This window comes from Elephas maximus, chromosome 19, assembly GCF_024166365.1.
Source record: "Elephas maximus indicus isolate mEleMax1 chromosome 19, mEleMax1 primary haplotype, whole genome shotgun sequence".
Lineage (NCBI taxonomy): Eukaryota > Metazoa > Chordata > Mammalia > Proboscidea > Elephantidae > Elephas > Elephas maximus.
In genome coordinates this window covers 59,620,909-59,643,723 of record NC_064837.1, presented here as the reverse complement: position 1 = coordinate 59,643,723, position 22,815 = coordinate 59,620,909, and the positions used below count along the sequence as shown (strand labels likewise).

At 36.6% G+C, this 22,815-nt stretch overlaps 1 protein-coding gene across 4 annotated transcripts in view; it reads left to right on the top strand.

Annotated features, from left to right (window-relative positions):
* The window catches only part of ABCA5 (ATP binding cassette subfamily A member 5), an 83,934-nt gene that overhangs the window by 11,747 nt on the left and 49,372 nt on the right, over positions 1-22,815 (top strand). For all 4 annotated transcript variants that reach the window (XR_007513987.1, XM_049859424.1, XM_049859423.1 and 1 more), the window contains 5 exons: positions 15,464-15,580; positions 16,627-16,831; positions 19,095-19,256; positions 20,603-20,691; positions 22,534-22,763. Coding sequence is in view for 3 of the 4 variants with exons in the window: in XM_049859424.1 (XP_049715381.1) it covers positions 15,479-15,580; positions 16,627-16,831; positions 19,095-19,256; positions 20,603-20,691; positions 22,534-22,763 (788 nt within the window). In the remaining variant the exon portion in view is untranslated. The remainder of the gene's footprint in view (positions 1-15,463; positions 15,581-16,626; positions 16,832-19,094; positions 19,257-20,602; positions 20,692-22,533; positions 22,764-22,815) is intronic.

The window sequence follows — 22,815 nt, the reverse complement described above, 5'->3', positions numbered from 1 at the left end:
TGAAACTGATAGAAAGATTCATCAGAGTACCAGGATACAAGATAAAACATAGAAAAATTGGTTGGATTCCTATATACCAATAAAGAGAACTATGAAAAGGAAATCAGGAAAGCAATACCATTTATAATAGCCCTTAAAAAGATAAAATACTTAGGAATAAGCGTAACCAAGGACGTAAAAGACCTATACAAAGAAAACTACAAGACAGTATTGCAGGAAACCAAGAGACGCAGACGCAGTGCCGTCAAGTCGATTCCGACTCATAGCGACCCTACAGGACAGGGTAGAACTGCCCCATAGAGTTTCCAAGGAGCGCCTGGTGGATTTGAACTGCCGACCCTTTGATTAGCAGCTGTAGCACTTACCCACTACGCCACCAGGGTTTCCAGTAGAAAACCAAGAGAGACCTACATAAATGGAAAACATACCATGCTTATAGATTGGTAGACTCAACGTTCTGAAAATGTCAGCTCTACCCAAAGCAATATACAAATACAGTGGGACCTCAAACTGCATACCAACAGCATTCTTTAACTTTTTATGGAAAGGAAAGAGGCCCTGGATAAGTATTTTTGAAGAACAACAACAAAGTAGGAGGCCTCATACCATCAGAGCCTGCTGTACAGCTACAGTAGTCAAAACAGTCTGGTACTAGTACAATGACAGATACATTGACAAATGGAAGAGAATAAAAAACACAGATGTAAGTCCATCTATCTACGGTCATCTAATTGTGGAAAAAGGCCCAAAGGCCATTAGATAGGGAAAAACCGAACCAAACCAAATCCATTGCTGTTGAGTTGATTCCAAGTCTAGCACCCCTATAGGACAGAGTAGAACTGCCCCATAAGATTTTCAAGGAGCGGCTGGTGGATTCAAACTACTATTCCAGCCTCTTGGTTAGCAGCCTGAGCTCTTAACTACTGCACCACCAGGGCTCCAAATGGGGAACAGATAGTCTTTTTAACAAATAGTACTGACAAAACTAGATGTCCATCTGTAAAAAAAAGTGAAGCAGGACCCATACCTCACACCATACATAAAAACTAATTCAAAATGGATCAAAGACCTCAATATAAAACCAAAAACTAAAAAGGTTATGGAAGAAAAAAAACAGAGTCAATGTTAGGGTCCCTAATATACAGCATAAATAGTATACAAACCATAACTAACAATACACAAGTACCAGAAGATAAACTAGATAACTGGGATCTTCTAAAAATTAAACAAGCTCATCAAAAGACTTAAACAAAAAAATAAAAAGACAGCGTACAGACTGGGAAAAATTTTTGTCTATGACATATCTGACAAAGGTCTAATCTCTAAAATCCATAAAAAAATCTAACAGCTGTACAACAAAAAGACAATCCAATTAAAAGGTGGGCAAAAGATACGAACATACAGTTCTACAACTATGTAGGAAAACAATATGGAACTTCCTTAAAAAGCTAGAAATTATTACGTGATCCAGCAATCCCACTCCTAGGAATATATCCTAGAAAAATAATAGACGTCACACAAATAGACATATGTGCACCCATGTTCATTGCAGCGTTATTCATGATAGCAAAAAGATGGAAACAACCTAAATACCCAACAACAGATGAATGTATAAACTAAGATACATACACACAATGGAATGGTACACAATGATAAAGACAGTAATGAATCTGAGAAACATCTCATGGCATGGATGAATCTGGAGGGCATTATGCTGAGTGACTAATCAGTCACAAAAGGACAAGAACTGTATGAGACCACCATTATAAAAACTCATGAAAAGGTTTACGCAGAGAAAGAAACAATCTTTGATGGTTAGGAGAGAGGAAATGGGTGGGGAGGGAAAAACACTAACTAGACAATAGATTAGTGGTAACTTTTGGTGAAGGATAAGACAGTACACAATACTGAGAAGATCAATGCTTGACTAAGGCAAAGTTATAGAAGTGTCATTGATAAATCCAAACTCCCTGAGGAACTAAGTTACAGGGCTGAGGGCTAGAGACCATGATCTCGAGGGACATCTAGCTCAATCGGCATAACACAGATTATAAAGAAAATGTTCTACATCCTACTTTGGTGAGTAGCGTTTGGAGTCTTAAAAGCTTGTAAGTGGCCATTTAAAATACATCTACTGGTCCTACCCAGTCTGGAGCAAGGGAGAATGACGAAAACCAAAGACACAAGGGAAAGATTAATCCAAAGGACTAATGGACCACGACTGCCACACCTTCCACCAGACTGAGTCTGGCACAATTAGATGGTGCCTAGCTACCACCACCAATTGCCCTGACAGGAATCACAGTAGAGAGTCCTGGAGAGAGCCAGAGAAAAATGTATAAAAAATTCAAACTCACAAAAAAAGACCAGACTTACTGGTCTGACAGAAACAGGAGAAACCCTGAGTGTATAGTACCCCAACACCCTTTTAACTCAGTTTTGAGGTTACTCCCTTGAGGTTACACCCTTCAACCAACAAGATTAGACAGACTTATAAAACAAATAACACACATAATTCAACCATGTATCTGAGATTTTTGATATTGTTTGATAATTTCCTCATTCATTTGGATCACCTTTCTTTGGAGTAGGCATAAATATGGATCTCTTCCAGTAAGTCGGCCAGGTAACTGTCTTCCAAATTTCTTGGCATAAAGGAGTGAGCACTTCCAGCACTGCATCCATTTGTTGAAACATCTCAATTGTTATGTCGTCAGTTTCTGGAGGCTTGTTTTTTGCCAATGCCTTCAGTGCAGCTTGGACCTCTTCTTTCAGTACCATTGGTTACTGACCATATGCTGCCTCCTGAAGTGATTGAATGTTGAGCAGTTCTCTTTGGTGCAGTGACTATGTGTATTCCTTCCGTCTTCTTTTGATGCTTCCTGCATCATTCAGAGATTTGCCCATAGAATCCTTCATTATTGTACCTTGAGGCTTGAATATTTTCTTCAGTTCTTTCAGCTTGAGAAATGTCGAACGTGCTCTTGCCTTTTGGTTTTCTAACTCTAGGTCTTTGCACATGTCATTATAATACTTTATTTTGTCTTCTCAAGCCACCCTTTGAAATCTTCTGTTCAGCTCTTTTGCTTCATCATTTCTCCCATTCACTTTAGCTACTCTACGTTCAAGAGCAAGTTTTAGAGTTTCTTCTGACATCCATTTTGCTCTTTCTTTTCTGATTCAAACAAATATGAAAATTATGAAAAATATCATTAATGTCACACGTAAATAAAATTTTGCTGAAGATCATTCAAAAGTGGTTGCAGCAGTACGTTAGCAGAAACTGCCAGAAATTCAAGCTGGTTTCAGAAGAGGACGTGGGATAAGGGATATCATTTGTTGATGTCAGATGAACGTTGGTGGAAAGCAAAGAATACCAGAAGGATGTTTACCTGTGTTTTATTGACTATGAGAAGACATTCGACTGTGTGGAGCATAACAAATTATGGATACCATTGTGAAGAATGGAAATCCCAGAACACTTTATTGTGCTCATGAGGAACCCTGTACATAGACCAAGAGCCAGTTATTTGAACAGAACAAGGAGATACTGCATGGTTTAAAGTCAGGAAAGGTATGCCTCACGGTTGTATCCTTTTACCATACTTATTCAGTATGTATGCTGAGCAAATAATCTAAGAAGCTGAACTATATGAAGATGAATGTAGCATCAGGATTGGAGGAAGATTCATTAACAACCTGCTTTATGCAGATGACACAACCTTGCTTGCTGAAAGTGAAGAGGTCTTGAAACACTCATGAAGATCAGAGACTACAGCCTTCAGTATGGATTACACCTCAACATAAAACAAAATCCTTACAACTGGATCAATAAGCAACATCTTGACAAATGAAAAAAAGATCGAAGTTGTCAAAGATTTCCTATTACTTGGATCCACAATCAACACCCATGCAAGAAGCAGTCAAGAAATCAAAAGATGCATTGCAAAGATGTCACTTTAAGGACTAAACTGTTCCTGACCCAAGCCATGCTGTTTTCAGTTGCCTCATATGCATGTGAAAGCTGGGTAGTGAATAAGGAAGACTGAAGAAGAATTAAGGCCTTTGAATTTGATGTTGGCGAAGAATATTGAATATACCATGAACTGCTAAAAGAATGAACAAATCTGTCTTGGAAGAAGTACAGCCAGAGTGCTCCATACAAGCAAGAACGGCAAGGCTTTGTCTCACATAGTTTGGACGTGTTATCAGGAGGGACCAGTCCCTAGAGACATACATCACACTTGGTAAAGTAAAGAGAGGGTCAGCAGAAAAGAGGAAGACCCCCAAGGAGATGGATTGACATAGTGGCTGCAACAGTGGGCTCAAGCATAGCAATGATCAGGAGGATGGCGCAGGACTGGATAGTGCTTGGTTCTGTATAACAACAACATAGGAGACCAAATGGGCACACCAGCCAAGGGGCAATGATGAGAAGCCAGGAGGAACAGGAAAACTGGACAAATGGAAATGGGGAACCCGAAGCTGAGAAGAGGGGAGTGTTTACACGTCACAGGGTTGGCAACCAATGTCATGGAACAATATGTGTATTAATTGTTTAATGAGAAACTTATTTGCTCTGTAAACTTTCACCGGAAGCACAATTTAAAAAGAGTGAGAGAAAGAAAGCCCTCTCGATCTAATTCTAAAAAATCAGCTGTCAAAAACTGCATGGAGCACAGTTCTTCTCTGATACACGTTGGGCCACCATGAGCCAGAATTGACTCAACAGCAACTGTTGTATGTGTGGTATACGCACTCCCATTAGTATCATTGGTATTCTGTATATTCTAGAGAAGGGAGAGAGGTAGGTTTTTTTTGTTTGTTTACTTTTATCTGCATTTTATTTTATACTGAATTTACTCTTGAGCCATAAGTTTTTATTCAGTTTCTTCTGGGATACCTTTTCCTTTTGTGCAACTTCCTCTTCTGGTTTAGGAACAATTTGTTTCTGTTTCTGTTTTAGTAAGGATTACCTCAGTGTATCAGAGGAGCTCATATATGGGTTAATAGGACCATGACCTCTATAAGTATGACAGCGTATCTTGGAGACTTTGCTCACCTGTAACCAGAGAATCTGCATCTGAACCCTTAAGTTCAGCAGTACTCTCTGCATTTTTAATCATATGCAGCAAATATTCAGTATTCACTTTTGGCTACTGACCTTGTACAGCCCCACCATTTGACTTGGGCATATGTACCAACTCCATCTACCATTATAATGTTGGAAAGGCACATACTGCTTTTGTAAAGTGACATTATTCAGATACTTGGTGGCTTTTCAGATATGCATACCCTTGACGGCCTGGGCAGTTTCATGGATGTCCTTAAAATGAACTTGAACATTTGGACCTTTTGATTTGCATGATTTTGTAGGATTTCCCAGGTCAAGTGATTAGCAAACGATTTTGAGAAATCACCTCAGGCCACTTACTGTGAGAGAAACAGGCAGGGGTTTTTTAATATTCCTCATTACTTTCCCACCCTCCACTTTGAAAGTTACTGTTCTAGCTTTTCTTATGAGTATTCTGATGATAGATTTAAGAACGTATAGTATTGTTATAGTGGTTTAAGATTCCTTTGGTTGCAAGAAATAGAATCTGATTCTGGATAGTTCAAGTGGAAATGAAAATATGTTGGAAGGATAATAGGGCATGTCACATAATCCAAGGAAGAAAAGTCAAGTTTTCAGCACAGTAGATAACCAGACACCTTTAGGGATACTTCAGTAGCAAGAATTTATGAACATTAATGTTGTCATTAATGTAACTCAGTTTCCATGATTCCTAGTCTTTGAATGTCTTACTCAAAAATTCCATACTACCAGGAAAGAATTCAACTGACACAACTCAGTAATGGTAGTGGTGGTGATGATGATGGTTGAGTTAGGGGTGGGGGAGAGGGTTTAGCTCTGCTTTAAACAGTTCTAACTAAGAGTAGCATAGAAACTCAGTCCTCAGTTCAGGGAGCAGTTCTCAAAGAAGGAAAGATACTGTGAGTCCATTAGCTACTCTAAGAGGTGTCTGTTATCTGGAAATGAAGAAGCAAGCATGCTGCATTCAATTTGAATGAATAATTTAGTGGTGTCCGTGAAATCAATGTGTTTTGGCAGAGAACTTGAGAATGTTCCTGCTGCGCTGGTTAGTGTTTCTGTGTTTGTTTTGTATCAGATCATCCCTGAATGAGTGTGGTCTGTCTGTCTTTCTTTTTCTTCTTTTTTTTTTCTTTTGCTTAGAGATTTTTTACTGAATCTGATAAAACATTAATAAGGCTGCTAGAAGAATTTATTTTTAATGTACCCTCCACTCTCGCCTGCATTTAAAAAAAAAGAGATTTTGGTTTGTTGTTTTTAACTTATTCATTTAATATTTTTAGTATATGCCTAATTTTTAATTACTTTTTAAAACTATGTAAGTAATACTCCCCATGTGTCTGTCACTTTGTCGTGCTGTGGGGGCTTGCGTGTTGCTGTGATGCTGGAAGCTATGCCACCGATATTCAGATACCAGCAGGGTCACCCATGGAGGACAGGTTTCAGCTGAGCTTCCAGACTAAGACAGACTAGGAAGAAGGACCAAGATCTATCCTGAAGTACGACGCTGTCAGTGATAGGATAATATCCATATGCCTACAAGGAGGACCAGTTAATATAACTATTATTCAAATTTACACACCAGCCACTAGGGCCAAAGATGAAGAAATAGAAGATTTTTATCAGCTGCTGCAGTCTGAAATTGATTGAACATGCAATCAAGATGCATTGATAATTACTGGCGATTGGAATGCGAAAGCTGGAAACAAAGAAGAGGGATCAGTAGTTGAAAAATACAGCCTTGGTGATAGAAACAATGCCAGAGATTGAATGATAGAATTTTGCAAGACCAATGACTTCTTCATTCCAAATACCTTCTTTCACCAACATAAACAGCAACTATACACATGGACCTCGCCAGATGGAACACACAGAAATCAAATTGACTACATCTATGGAAAGAGACGATGGAAAGCTCAATATCATCAGTCAGAACAAGGCCAGGGGCCGACTGTGGAACAGACCATCAATTGCTCATATGCGAGTTCAAGCTGAAACTGAAGAAAATCAGAGCAAGTCCACGAGAGCCAAAATATGACCTTGAGTATATCCCACCTAAATTTAGAGACCATCTGAGGAATAGCTTTGACGCATTGAACACTAGTGGCCGAAGACCAGATGAGTTGTGGAATGACATCAAGGACATCATCCATGAAGAAAGCAAGAGGTCATTGAAAAGACAGGAAAGAAAGAAAAGATCAAGGTGGATGTCAGAGGAGACTCTGAAACTTGCTCTCGAACGTCGAGCAGCTAAAGCAAAAGAAGGAATTGATGAAGTAAAAGAACTGAACAGAAGATTTCAAAGGGCATCTCGAGAAGACAAAGTGAAGTATAATAATGACATGTGCAAAGAGCTGGAGATGGAAAACCAAAAGGGAAGAACATGCTCTGCATTTCTCAAGCTGAAAGAACTGAAGAAAAAATTCAAGCCTCGAGTTGCAATAGTGAAGGATTCCATGGGGAAAATATTAAATGATGCAGGAAGCATCAAAAGAAGATGAAAGGAATACACAGAGTCATTATACCAAAAAGAATTAGTTGATGTCCAGCCATTTCAAGAGGTGGCATATGATCAGGAACTGATGGTACTGAAGGAAGAAGTCCAAGCTGCTCTGAAGGCATTGGCGAAAAACAAGGCTCCAGGAATTGATGGAATATCAGTTGAGATGTTTCAACAAACAGATGCAGCACTGGAGGTGCTCACTCGTCTATGCCAAGAAATATGGGAGAGAGCTTCCTGGCCAACTGACTGGAAGAGATCCACATTTATGCCTATTCCCAAGAAAGGTGATCCAACCGAACGTGGAAATTATAGAACAATATCATTAACATCACACGCAAGCAAAATTTTGCTGAAATCATTCAAAAATGGCTGCAGCAGTATATTGACAGGGAACTGCCAGAAATTCAGGCCGGTTTCAGAAGAGGACATGGAACCAGGGATATCATTGCTGATGTCAGATGGATCCTGGCTGAAAGCAGAGAATACCAGAAGGATGTTTACCTGTGTTTTATTGACTATGCAAAGACATTCAACTGTGTGGATCATAACAAACTATAGATAACATTGTGAAGAATGGGAATTCCAGAACACTTAATTGTGCTCGTAAGGAACCTTTACATAGATCAAGAGGAGGTTGTTTGGACAGAACAAGGGGATACTGATTGGTTTCAAGTCAGGAAAGGTGTGCGTCAGGGTTGTATTCTTTCATCATACCTGTTCAATCTGTATGCTGAGCAAATAATACGAGATGCTGGACTATATGAAGAAGAACGGGGCATCAGGATTGGAGGAAGACTCATTAATAACCTGCGTAATGATTGCTAAAAGTGAAGAGGACTTGAAGCACTTACTAATGAAGGTCAAAGACCACAACCTTCAGTATGGATTGCACCTCAACAAAAAGAAAACAAAAATCCTCACAACTGGACCAATAAGCAACATCATGATAAACGGAGAAAGGATTGAAGTTGTCAAGGATTTCATTTTACTTGGATCGACAATCAACAGCCATAGAAGCAGCAGTCAAGAAATAAAAAGACGCATTGCATTGGGTAAATCTGCTGCAAAGGACCTGTTTGAAGTGTTGAAGAGCAAAGATGTCACCTTGAAAACTAAGGTGCGCCTGACCCAGGCCATGGTATTTTCAATCACATCATATGCATGTGAAAGCTGGACAATGAAAAAGGAAGACCGAAGAAGAATTGATGCCTTTGAATTGTGGCGTTGGCAAAGAATATTGAATATACCACGGACTGCTAAAAGAACGAAGAAGTCTGTCTTAGAAGAAGTACAGCCAGATGCTCCTTAGAAGCAAGGGTCGCGAGACTGTGTCTTACATACTTTGGACGTGTTGTCCGGAGGGATCAGTCCCTGGAGAAGGACATCATGCTTGGCAGAGTACAGGGTCAGCGGAAAAGAGGAAGACCCTCAACAAGGTGGATTGACACAGTGGCTGCAACAGTGAGCTCAAGCTTAACAAAGATTGTAAGGATGGCTCAGGACTGGGCAGTGTTTCGTTCTGTTGTGCATAGGGTTGCTATGAGTCGGAACTGACTCGACGGCACCTAACAACATAAGTAAGTAAACAACATAAGTAAGTAATACATAAAATTTTTTTTTTATGTATTACATAAAAATAATAATGTGAAAATAGAGAAAGCACAAAGTAAAAGTTGTCCATAATCGCATTATTAAGATATTTTTTATAGCCTTTCTTCTCAACATTTAAAGAAGGATGCTTGTTTAAGCCAAACTTTTATAATATACAATTAATTTTTTGGAGAAGACGCATTGCCTTTAAAATGTTGCCTTTTTTTTTTTTTTTAAATCTAGGTGGAGATAACCAATTTGGAGCACATTGTCTTCGTTTTGGAGGGAAATCACATCAGTAGCCCCCATTAGATAAGTTTGTGTAAAACAAGGCAGCACCAGTTGCTCTGGAAGAAGGTTTAACTGGACCTTTATTGTGTCTAAGCTGCCCTCCATGTACCTCTTGGTGTGCAGAGGTCCTGGGTTACTTGGATAAGCAAATTTGAATAGGGATCAGGGAGACTGCGATTGAGACTCTGGCCACTTGTCTTTAGAGTTAAGCTTTATTTTACTCTGAAGGGTTGAGATGGTGCCATTAAATGATTTTTAATGGCTTCACATTATTCTGTATATGGATGTACCACATTTTACTTCTCGTAGTACACCCACCTTACCTACATATTTTTTCTATTTCATTTTTGCCTACTTCTTTTTAGAAATGGAGATTTTTTTACTTTTTCTTTAAATTATGACTTATAATAATCAGTACAGAAACTAATAAAGTGGGAAGTTAAAGTGCTAGGAGATAACAGCAGTTAAGTGTCTAGTCTGTATTCTTCAAGATTTGTCTATGCTTTTACATATATATTTTTTTTAATAAAGGCAGAATCGTATTACACACAATTTGATTTTTTGCTTACTAGAAAATCCAGTACCTTTTTCTGTACTAGCTGTAGCTCTATTAATGTATATTATTTACATTGACTACACACTATTTCATTTTTCATATGCACCTTTACTAATCAGTACTTGGGCTGTTACCAATTATTCAACTCTGCAGTAAAGTTTTTTTTTTTTTTGAGTTACAAATCTTTATATCCTTGACCAAGAATTAAAAAAAAAAAATTTTTTTTATTGTACATTAGATAAAGGTTTACAGAATAAAAGGTTTACAGAATAAACTAGTTTCTCATTACACAATTAATACACATATTGTTTTGTGACATTGGTTGCCAACCCCACGACATGCCAACACTCTCCCCCTCTTGACCTTGTGTTCTGCATTACCAGCTTTCTTGTTCCCCCCTGTCTCCTTGTCCTTGCCCCTGGGCTTTAATCTTGTTTTGTTTTATGGGCCTGTCTAATCTTTGGCTGAAGGGTGAACCTCAGGAGTGACTTCATTACTGAGCTATAAGGGTATCCAGGGGCCACACTCTCAGGGTTTCTCTAGTCTCTGTCTGACCAGTAAGTCTTTTTTTTTTTTTTCCTTTTTTTTTGTGAGTTAGAATTTTGTTCTATATTTTTGTCCATCTCTGCCTGGGGCCCTTTATGTGACCAGTACAGTTGGTAGTGGTAGATTGACATCATCTAGTTGTGCTGGCCTAGTCTGGTGGAGGCTGTGTTAGTTGTGTTGACCAAGAATTTTTGTTCAATAAATTCATAGAATGTAATTGTCAAATGGCATGTACATTTAAAATTATATTTTACAGTATTCTGTATAAAAGTTTTGCCAATTTTACAGTGTTACTACCAAAGTGTTAGAAGTCCCTGGGTGGCACAAATAGTTAAGTGCTTGAAAGGTTGTCAGTTCAAACCCAGTGGAGTAGTTCTGCTCTGCATACATGGAGTCACCATGAGCCAACAACTAACAACAACCAAAGTATTTAAGGCTGCTCTTTTCACCACATGCTTCTATTGTCCTCTCATTCTTTTCTTTGATAATCTGATAAGCAAAATCATACCTCCTTGTTTGAATGTGTGTTTCTTTTGTTACTAATAGAGGTAGAGCATCATTTCATATATTTAGGTCCAGTTGGTTTATGGGTTGAATTCCTGTATGTCCTTGTTGATTTTTCTACTAGTTGTATTCTTGAGAAAGAAGTGTTGGACTCTATAATTGTGGGTTTATCTATTTCACTTTCAGTTCCGTCAGCTTTTGCTTCACGTGTTTTGAAGCTCTGTTGTTGGAGGCATAAACTTTTTGGATTGTTATATCTTCTTGTTGAATTGACTCTTTATCATATGTAATTCCCCTTTATCCCTGGTGATTAGCTTTGCTCTGAGTCAAAAGAAAGCTAGAGTGACTATATTAACATTACTTCCATGTTAATATAGTCACTCTAGCTTCCTTTTGATTAGTGTTTGTATAGTACATCGTTTTCCTTTCTTTTATTTTTAGACTTCTTGTATCATCATATGGAAACCCTGGTGACGAAGTGGTTAAGTGGTACGGCTGCTAACCAAAGGGTCGGCAGTTCGAATCCACCAGGCACTCCTTGGAAACTCTATGGGGCAGTTCTACTCTGTCTCTAGGGTCGCTATGAGTTGGAATCGACTCGACGGCACTGGGTTTGGTTTTTGGCTTTTATAACACCATATATGAAGCAAGTTTCGTATAGACAGCATATAGTTAATTTTTAAAATTCATTCTGACAATTTTTGTCTTTTAGTTGATGTTTTTAAATCACTTGTATTTAATATAATTATTGATATGTTTGAATTTAGATTTACCATTTTATTATTTGTTTTCTGGTTTTCCCTCTTTTTTTTTTTTTTAATTCCTGTTTCCCCTTTCCTGTTTTTGGATTATTGGATCATATTTTAGTATTCCATTTAAAATTTTCTATTGTGTTTTGATGGTTTCCTATAGAGTTTTTTTTTTTTTGTGTGTGTGTGTGTGTGAAGTAGTTGTTCTAGGAATTACAAAATAGATATGCTCCACTTTTTACAGTCTACTTAGAATCAATGTTTTGCCGTTGTCAGTGGAATGTATAAACTTTACCCTCATATTGGTCCCTCTATGCTCCCTGTTACTAGTTTTCTCACATGTTCCTCAGACAGTTACAACTTTTTCAATTGTCAAACATATTGAAGAGAACTCAAGGAGATAGTCTGTTAACCCAGATGTTTGCTATTTTGTTCTTTACTCATTTCTCATGTTTTAGGTGTTCTTTTAGTGTCATTTCCCTTCTGTCTAAAGAATTTCCTTTAGTAATTAAAACAGGGTTGCTGGCAGTGAATTTTCTTAGTTTTTCTTCATCTGGAAATGTTTTTCTTTCATTTTTTGAGGATATTTTCACAGGTTGTAGAATTCCAGGTTGACAGGTGTTTTCTCTTAGCACTTTAAAAATGATGTGCTGCTTCCTTCAGTTCTCCGTAGTTTCTTGTGAGAAGCCTACTCTCATTCAAATTATTATTTCCCTATAGGTAGTACCTCTGATTGTTTTTAAGATTTTTTGTTGTCTTCCTTTTATTTTTCAGCAGTTTGATTATGATGTCAAAGAATTTCTAAGAGTGGAAACAAAGTTAAAGTAATACCAGAGATCTGTTAGTTGATGATATAGTGTGTGAATTGGGCAACACACAGCATAAACTGAGTGTTCCAGAGAAACGGGGCAATATCAGGGTTTTTACAGTCCGAGGAACAAAGAAAAGTTGGGAAAGTTAAGGTGGTTTTGATCAGTCTTTCAGATATTCATGAAAATGTCCCTTGAAGTCTTTTCTTCTTTAGAAATGTCAGTTTTGCTAAGAAGACAGATGATGAAGGTCTCCAGGGGGTCAGTGCCTGCCTACGCAGGTTTCCAGATGGCTAGGCACCTGTTGCAGCAGTATATTGACAGGGAACTGCGAGAAATTCCAGCCGGATTCAGAAGAGGACTTGGAACGAGGGATATCATTCCTGATGTCAGATGGATCTTGACTGAAAGCAGAGAATACCAGAAAGATGTTTACCTGTGTTTTATTGACTATGCAAAGGCATTCGGCTGTGTGGATTATAACAAGTTTTGGATAACATTGCAAAGAATGGGGATTCCAGAATGCTTAATTGTGCTCATGTGGAACCTGTACATAGACCATGAGGTAGTCACTTGAAAAACACAAGGGATACTATATCGTTTGAAATCAGGAAGGATGTGCGTCAGGGTGTATCTTTTCACCATACTTAATCAGTCTGTATGTTGAGCAAATAATCTGAGAAGCTGGACTGTACGAAGAAGAACATGGCATCAGGATTGGAGGAAGGCTCATCAGCCTGCGCTATGCAGATGACACAACCTTGCTTGCTGAAAGCGAAGAGGACTTGATGCACTTACTGATGAAGATCAAAAACCACAGCCTTCAGTATGGATTATACCTCAACCGAAAAAAACAAAACTGATAACTGGATGAATAAGCAACATCATGACAAAAGGAGAAACTATGAAGTTGTAAAGAATTTACAGTCAACTCTAAGGTGTTTTCAATTGCCTCATATGCATGTGAAAGCTGGACAATGAATAAGAAAGACTGAAGAAAAATTGATGCCTTTGAATTGTGATATTGGGAAAAAGAACATTGAATATACCATAAGCTACCAGAAGAACAAACAAATCTGTCTTGGAAGAAGTACAACCAGAATGCTTATTAGAAGCAAGGATAGCAAGACTTTGTCTCACATGCTTTGGACATGTCATCAGGAGGAATCAGTCCCTGGAGAAGGACATCACGTTTGGTAAAATAGTGGGTCAGCGAAAAAGAGGAAGACCCTCAATGAGATGGATTGACACAGTGGATGCAATGATGGGCTCAAGCATAGCAATGATTGTGTTATGGTTTGAATTCCCCCCCTCCCCAAAATGTGTTTCAACTTGGCCAGGCCATGATTCCCAGTATTATGTGATTGCCCACCATTTTGTCATCTGATGTAATTTTCCTCTGTGATGTTAATGCCAGGATTAAGGGCAGTTATGTTAATGAGGCAAGACTTAATCTACTAGACTAGGCTGTGTCTTAAGTCAATCTCTTTTGAGATATAAAAGAGAGAAGCAAGCAGAGAGACAGGGGGATCTTATACCACCAAGAAAGCAGTGTTGGGAGCAGAGCACGTTCTTTGGATTTGGGGTCTCTGTGCCTGAGAAGCTCCTAGACCAGGGGAAGATTAATGACAAGGACCTTCTCCCAGAGCCGACAGAGAGAGAAACCCTTCCCTTGGAGCTGGCACCCTGAATTTAGACTTCTAGCCTACTAGATTGTGAGGGAATAAATTTCTGTTTGTTAAAGCCATCCACGTGTGGTATTTCTGTTATAGCAGCACTCGATAACTAAGACAGTCATTGAGTCAGAACTAACCCCTGGGCACCTAACAACAACAGCAGGTACCTGTTTGTCTGGAACGTAGGCGCTAAAGACCCAGAATGTTGGTTACACATAAATCTAAAGAAACAATCTAGTTATTACCTCTAAGGGTTAGATTATTTAATATTTAAACTTCTGCCCTGTGAAACCAGGCCTCAGCGATGTTCTCTGAGCCTGACATGAGTCCTTCCATCTTGTTTTAGTTTCCACAGTGTTTATGGGTATGGATTTCCTTTGGTTTATCTTGTTTGGGGTTCACCAAGCTTCTTTAACCTGTAGGTTTATATCACTTGACAAATTTGGGAAGTTTCCAGCCAGTAATTGTATTTTTTTCGGCATAAGCACTTTTTCTCCTCTCTGTCTGTGACTCTGGTAACACGAATGTTAGATCTTTGATCTCTGAGGCGGTGTTCATTTTTTTTTCTCTCTGTATCTGTCAGGGAGGCAGATAGAGAAGAAAAGCAACCCTCTTGGATCCATACCTCTACTGAATGGAGAGGAACGTCCCACAGCCTCAGAATTTTGGTTGCCATATGCTTTCATTGTTGCAGCCTGGCCCTGCTACCATGGAATTTCCTGGGGGTTGGGGCACGTTGGGGCACAGGAGAAGGTAGAAAAGAAGATGGGATCTCTGAGCGTATGAGTTCCCTTTCCCATTCGTCAAAGCCAGAACTAGAGGGATTCATCTGGAGCTCTCTCTGTGCCCCAGTGCCCACTTCTGGTACATTGAGTTCAGTCTGGGGGTTACCAGCAGAGAAGAAGTGATAAGGTCATGGCTGGTTTGGTGGTATTTTGAATTCTGGTGGAAATGTTTTGCCTGACACTGTTTACTTCTCAGAGTTCTCGAATTGGTGCTCCATGCTGTCCAGGTAGGAGTTTGGAGTGTGCCATCTGACCTAGATCTGAAACCTCTGTTAGTTTGTTTTTGCGGTTGAAAATGGCACGTGCTTTAGCATTTGTTTTCAGTGTTGTGCTTTTTGTTTTTTTTTTTTCTCCTTAAACAGATTGATTCAGAAAACATGGCCACTGCAATTAGGGAGGTGGGAGTTTGGAGACAGACGAGAACACTCCTACTGAAAAATTATCTAATTAAATGCAGGACTAAAAAAAGTAGTGTTCAGGTAAGTTAAATGACTCTTTCTTAAGCCTTGTTACAGTTTATTTTGCTTTAGTGTGTTCTAGCTGATCTGTTTTGCACAGTACGTTTTTATTATAATTTTACTTCCTTAACTTCCTTTAATTTGCTTGCAAAGGAAAATTTTGTTGTATTCGCTTCAGAAAAGTACCCAAATTACCTAATGTTTCCTAACTGTAAAAAAAAAAAAAGTAACAATGTTTCCTGATTTTAGTTCATTTCTAAACGTGGATGCTTAATTTTGAATATTTAGGCATGCATTTCTCCAGTTGGTGTTTCATGGACTAAAATTCCACAGAAAACTTAGTGGAACATTATACCATAGTTTTATTCCCCCTGCACTCCCACTTTTTGATCTCTCCATTGGGTTTCCCAAGATTACCAAAATAATGCCCCATATTTGTACCCACAAGCATGTATTGCTTTTAAAGTTAAAGAGGTAAAAGAAGAGAAGAGCTCTGGTTAACCAGCTAATAAGAATTTCAAAGAATGAAATACATTATTTATCTCCTAAAATCAACAAAACAAGTAAACAGCAAGATGAAATAATAGTTCATCCCCATTAAAGCTGAATATAGAATGTAACTGAGTATTGTTATGGAAGTATAAATTTAGGTATAACTAAAGTATGCATTCTAATTTATACTTGAAGAAAGACTTTTTATGGGTAAGTTACTTTAAATTTTATGAGAAAACTTATTATATTTTACATTAGTAATCTAAGATATTTAAATATTAGCTTTTGTGTCACTTTAATTTTGTGACTTGAGTTTTAAAGTATTTCAGTAGAACTGAATATAAAGGAAAAACTACTTAATATGCCTGTTTGATTAGGTGAGTTGCTCAACACAATATTTCTTTCGGGATAGAATTCTTATTTAAAAAAAAAGGTCTTTTTATACGTAAGAAAGGAGACCGAAATTCCCGTTTTTTATTTTTTAAAGCATTAGTTATGCATGTCATTTGCATAGAAATCTGGTATTTTTTGCTGCCACTATCACATCTTATAATCACTTTGTTTCTTTATTTTAGGAAATTCTGTTTCCACTATTTTTTTTATTTTGGTTAATATTAATTAGCATGATGCATCCAAATAAGAAATATGAAGAAGTGCCTGATGTAGAACTTAACCCCTTGGACAAATCTACCCTCTCTAACCTAATTCTTGGATATACTCCCGTGACTAATATTACAAGAAACATCATGCAAAAAGTGTCTACTGATCACCTTCTTGATGGTATTGTGAGCTTTTATTTGTACACTATCTATAACATGAAGCCTCTTCAATATTTATCTGCTCGTTAGATATTTGTCCCTTCATCCAAATATAGTTTTATAAATATATGAATGTCATTTAATTCTGCTGCTTTCTTTTTCTTATGAAGCATTAATATGTCTTCTTGGCAAGAGGAAAAAAAATTTATATATTTTCATATTTAAATCTTAGACCATTTATAAAATAAAGTATAATTTTATAGGCTAAAATATTTGATAGAATATTTCATTTTGATTCTGATTCTTGTGTAATAATTAAGAAGCTGGAAATATATGACAAAGATTATAAAACAGTAATCTTTTCAGGTTGTCATTCCTCTTTATGGTGCTATATGGTGTAAACTGAAGTACTTACTACTGGAGACTAATTGTGGCTAAGTACCTATGTCTGTTTTTTCAGTGTCTATAGTCTTCACAAAGAAACAGATTAGAAAACAGTGTAAGCAGTGAGGTACTAGTGAGACTAAAGTGGCTGTGAGAGAATCTAAGACAAGAACAGGACAAAGTGACCGAAATACTATGGGTTAAATGAAAAATGCTGAATTATAGAAATAACAGATTAGCATGTTGCCATCAGTCATATAGGATAGTTGTAATTAACTTCTAGTGTATGTCATCACATTAGTGGACAGTATATCACTTAATGGAAGGAATAAATTATATATTCAGGAATCAAATCATATTTTGCCATTGGTTTCTTTCTTGGTTTTTGCTATTTAATATTTTATTGATATAATATTTTTATTGGTATATTAAGTGCAAATAATATGGGTGGCATAAGAATTTAGCACGCAAACTTAAAAAACTGATCCGAGATGCTGAGAACAAAATTCATGGGTAATTCTGAATACAAGGAAAGGGTATACACCAAAGAAATCAAAATCAGTGAGCATTAACTTAGATGCCAAAGTGGTAGAAAAGTACATAGAGTTTTAAAGTTCTGTCTTTTTAACAGTAGAACTATCTAAAAATGGGATATACATACATACATACATGGTAACATGATATGGTTACATGACTGGTAGGTTCCAACTCATAGCAACCCGATAGGACAGAGCAGAACTGCCCCATAGGGTTTCCAGGGAGAGGCTGGTGGATTCAAACTGCCGACCTTTTGGTTAGCAGCTGAGCTCTTAACCACTACACCACCAGGACTCTTTATTCAAGTCTGTCCCGGAGTTCCATGTCTACCTTAAAGGTCTTGAATACCATGGTAGTTAATATGTAAGTAATACTTTATAATTTACAAAGCATTTTCATGTTTATTACTACTTTTGCTCTTCAAACAATCTAGTGTGCACGTCTAGGTAGTATGGATGAAGACACTAAAGCTCAGAGAGGTTAAGTGACTTACCTGTGCTCACACAGCTAATGAATGACAAAGTACCATTCCTATGTTTTTCCACTTCACCACGTGTTCTGTAGTGAAGCTTGGTTGCTTGTAAACAAAACTGCAAGAAAATATTTAAAAATTGAATTTGGTATAAAAGGGAGCTGACTACAATATTTGCTTTCACCATATATCTTCTAAGAAAGGGACAAGCGATTTTGGGCTTCAGTGACAATTTGTATTCAAAGAAGAGTTGCAGCATAGTTACTAAAATACATTACTTAGTTCCTGATAAGGATTATGGGATTTTATCCATAAGAAGAAGTCTTTAAAAATAAAATAGCCATTCATTTATCAAGGAATTATTTATATAGTTTTACTTTGAGGGAGATAACTGAACTGCATTGCTTGTCATTCTTATGATTTCATTGCTGCCTGAAATCTTAGCTTCAGTTTAACAGTGTGTCTGAAATTAAGGCTGCTGGTCATGGATTTTAAAAAGAAGTGAGTGGATTTGATATCAAAACTGTTCAGTATTAACATTTTTACAGTTCATTGAGGTTTTTGAAAAAAAGGTAATCTTTGTGAAATATGAACTCTATATACTGTTTTATACTGTGCTTTATCATATTGATAACTTTTGTGTTACACTGACACATAATTTACGTAACTCAATGACAGTGGAGTAGCAGTGTTGGTAAAATTGTACCATTCTTTCATTATTTGTTATTTAATATTTTCTTAGAAGGGTTGTATTCATTTTTTAAGAAGTTAGAGAAGAAACAAAGGTACTTAAAATATTACATTCATCAAATATAATTGTACATTTAATCTACTGTATTATAGTCAACTTTTAAAGTTTGTGAGTTAATTATATAGTTATATTATTTTACAGTCATAATTACTGAAGAATATACAAACGAAAAAGAATTGATAGCATCCAGTCTTTCTAAGTCCACCAGCTTTGTAGGTGTGATTTTCAAAGATTTCATGTCCTATGAACTTCGTTTTTTTCCTGACAAGATTCCGGTATCTTCTATTTATATGGATTCAAGAGGTAAATAACTCTAATTAATCAGCAAAAATCAGTCAAATACATGTCTTTGCTGTCTCAATTCATATGCAGAATTTGATGAGGTTCAACATTTGCACTTTCAGCTATACTTATTTGTTCAGACAGGAAAACTGTCAAGTGTAACATAAGTAGTATATATATGTATACACAAGTATCTATGTACATGTACATATATCCAAACCCTTTGCTGTCCAGTTGATGCCGACTTATAGCAACTTTATAGCACAGAGTAGAATTGCCCCATAGGGTTTCCAAGGCTGTAAATCTGTATAGAAGCAGACTGCCCCATCTTTCTCCTGCAGAGCAGCTGGTGGGTTAGAACCGCTGACCTTTCTGTTAGCAACTAAGTGCTTAACCACTGCACCTCCAGGGTTCCCCTATACATATATACGTAACATAAAATGTGTAACATCTATTTTAATTGTAATATGTTTATATATCCTATATAGATTATGGAGACCTGGCAGCTCGGTGGTTAAGAGCTTGACTGTTAACCAAAAGGTTGGCAGTTCAAATCCACCAGTCACTCCTTGGAAACCCTGTGGGGCAGTTCTACTCTGTCCTGTAGGGTCACTATGAGTTGAAATTGACTCATCAGCAACGGGTTTGGTTTTTCTTTTGGTATATAGATTACAGTAACATAAAGCAAAATTTATCTTGAATCACATGATTTTCTGAATCTACGTGTTTTTCTCCATGTAATTTTTTTCACATGTGATATTACAGATTTTACCAGAAACTGTACACATATCTTTGAACTTGCAAGGTCTTCCACCAATGAACTTCGTTAGTTTTGCATTTGAAACATGGGAAACAGGCTTCAGTGCTAAAGCCTGTGAAGAAATGTTATCATCAACCACAATGCTCACATTATTGAGCAGTGTTACAGTCGCACTGCTAAGTACTAAATTTGTGACCTGATTCCAAAAAGCTCTTAGGGAAATTTTTTTTTTTTCTAGTCTTTTAAAATAGACTTGTTCTTATATCTGGAAGTGCTTTGAAGTTGATAAATCATTGTAGTATGACTTACCCTAAAACAGAAAAGTGACTTACTTTAAATAACTAGGCTTGTAATTAACTGCATTCTTTGCATTTTTATTCATTTACCAATGCCTTTCAGTATCCTAACACATGAGATGTCTTTGTTTCAGATCCTTAGATAAAAAATCAGAATGTTATACTGTTTACTTTAGAAAGGCAATGGTTTATTTTCTGTGGTGCTATAGTGACTGATTAGTTGTATTACTTTGGTAACCAGCTATATGTTGTCTTTAAAAGAAAGTACTTACATATCGTGCAAAACCTATCTCATGACTTTCTCCTTATAGCTGGCTGTTCAAAATCATGTGAGGCTGCTCAGTACTGGTCCTCAGGGTTCACAGCTTTACAGGCATCCATAGATGCTGCCATTATAGAGGTAAGTATGATAAAGGAAGAAAATTAAAGCTAAACCATGTTTTAATAATTATGTCCTAATTCTTTACAGTAGAATTTGATTTGCCTGATGTCAGATATACAAAATGCATAACTTATTACAACCCCTTTAAGAAAAAAATTAAGGAAGAAGTCATATTTTATGATTTAATACTCCTTTGAAACCCAGTTCACTTGATGATTTCTAAGGCTATGATTCAGCATTTATATATCTATATTGTATTTTTTTTTTATTATATTGTAATATTCATGAAAGATCTATATTTGCAAACTTTTCCGTTGGAGTACAAACTGCTTATTTAAAAGATTGTGACTGTATTGTTTTAATCATGGTGGTAGATTTTATTTTTTATCTGAAAAATATTCACTTATTTGCCAAATACTGTTTCTTAGTTATGTGTGAACATTACCCATTTAATCCTTAAAAACCCTGTGAAATAGGTGCTGCTATTATGTCCATTTTATATTTGAAACTGAAATACAGGGAGATTAAGTGACTTTCAGTACTAAGTTAACTAATAGTGAATCAGGGATTTGAACTATGGCTTTCTGGCTCCCAAACGTGTGCTTTTAAAACTACATTTTGCTGTCATTGTGATTGTGTATGAATGTTGCAGTTAGATTCTAAGGACATACTTAGACTTGATCCTTCTTTTCACATTTTAGCAGAAACATGCACCTACAAAATTGAGGGGTTAATAAATGATTATAAGTATCATGAAAGATATTTGTTTCAAAATTTTTAATTTTGTGTCTGAGCTAGCTAGCAGTAAGATAAAGTTCTCTTAGTTAGAGTTCCAACTATTCAAATCAGTCATACCTCATTCCTTGATGTCCTGTTTGAATCTGTTGCTTATTTTTTCTATTTTGTTTTCTAACTGAAATTTATTATACTCTAAAATATTATTATTTAGATTATGTATATAAACAGTTATCTCTACTAAATGCTCTGTTTACAGCACACATGAATAGTGATAGAGCTGGAATTCAGACGTGAGCAGGATCCCATCTCTGTTAGTTGCTAGTTGTATGAATTTGGACAGTTTATTTAACGGCCATGTTGTAAAATGACTACCATAATAATGCTTTACTTGACAGGGTAGTTGTAAGAACCAAATAAGATGCTATATGTAGAATTGTCTTATAAACTCATGCAACCTGTTATAAGTGTATTATAGGTAAGAACATTACACAGATTCAATAGTATAGGAGTTTAAGGTAAAGACAGTGAAACATGGTGTTAGAGCACTTGTGTTTTGGGCAGAGACCTTAGCCATCCACAGTCTAGATCTGTGTACTGGATGAATATAGGCAGGGCAGATCTCATGTTAGGCATTTAGTTATATCTTGGATAGAAGTATCATGTGACATAATTTTATTATTCTGTCTATACGTGCTACATGTATAGATTTAAAAACAATAAAAGGGTTTTTTATTATTTAAAAGAACAGTTTTTGAACATTCTTTCATGATACTAATAATCATTTATTAACCCCTCAATTTTGTAGGTGTATGTTTTTGTTAAGATGAATATAATTGCTTAAGATGATAATTGCATGATTTTTAACTAAATTATTTAATCAGAGTTTGTACACTTCCTAACTTCAAACTTTAGACTTTATGACATGCCCATAGGATGAATTAAAAGCAGTATTTTCTGTGTATCCTGATGCTGAGGTTAGTCACTTTATTTCAGGTTTATAGCTTTTTGAGGATTGTATCTGTACTAGGTTATTGACTAAATTTTGGAGTATAAATGTCACATTGTATCAGGGGCTGCAACCAGAACTAAGTTAATTGGATGTATTTATATTTTCTGTTATAGTTAAAGACCAATGTTTCTCTTTGGAAGGAGCTGGAGTCAACGATAGCTGTTATTATGGGAGAAGCTGCTGTTGTAGAAATAGATACCTTTCCCCGAGGAGTGATTTTAATATACCTAGTTATAGCATTTTCACCTTTCGGATACTTTTTGGCAATTCATATTGTAGCAGAAAAAGAGAAAAAGCTAAAAGAATTTTTAAAGATAATGGGACTTCATGATACTGCCTTTTGGTATGTTATTAAAAGTTTATTCTTGAATGTAATTAACAATAGTTTTTAATAT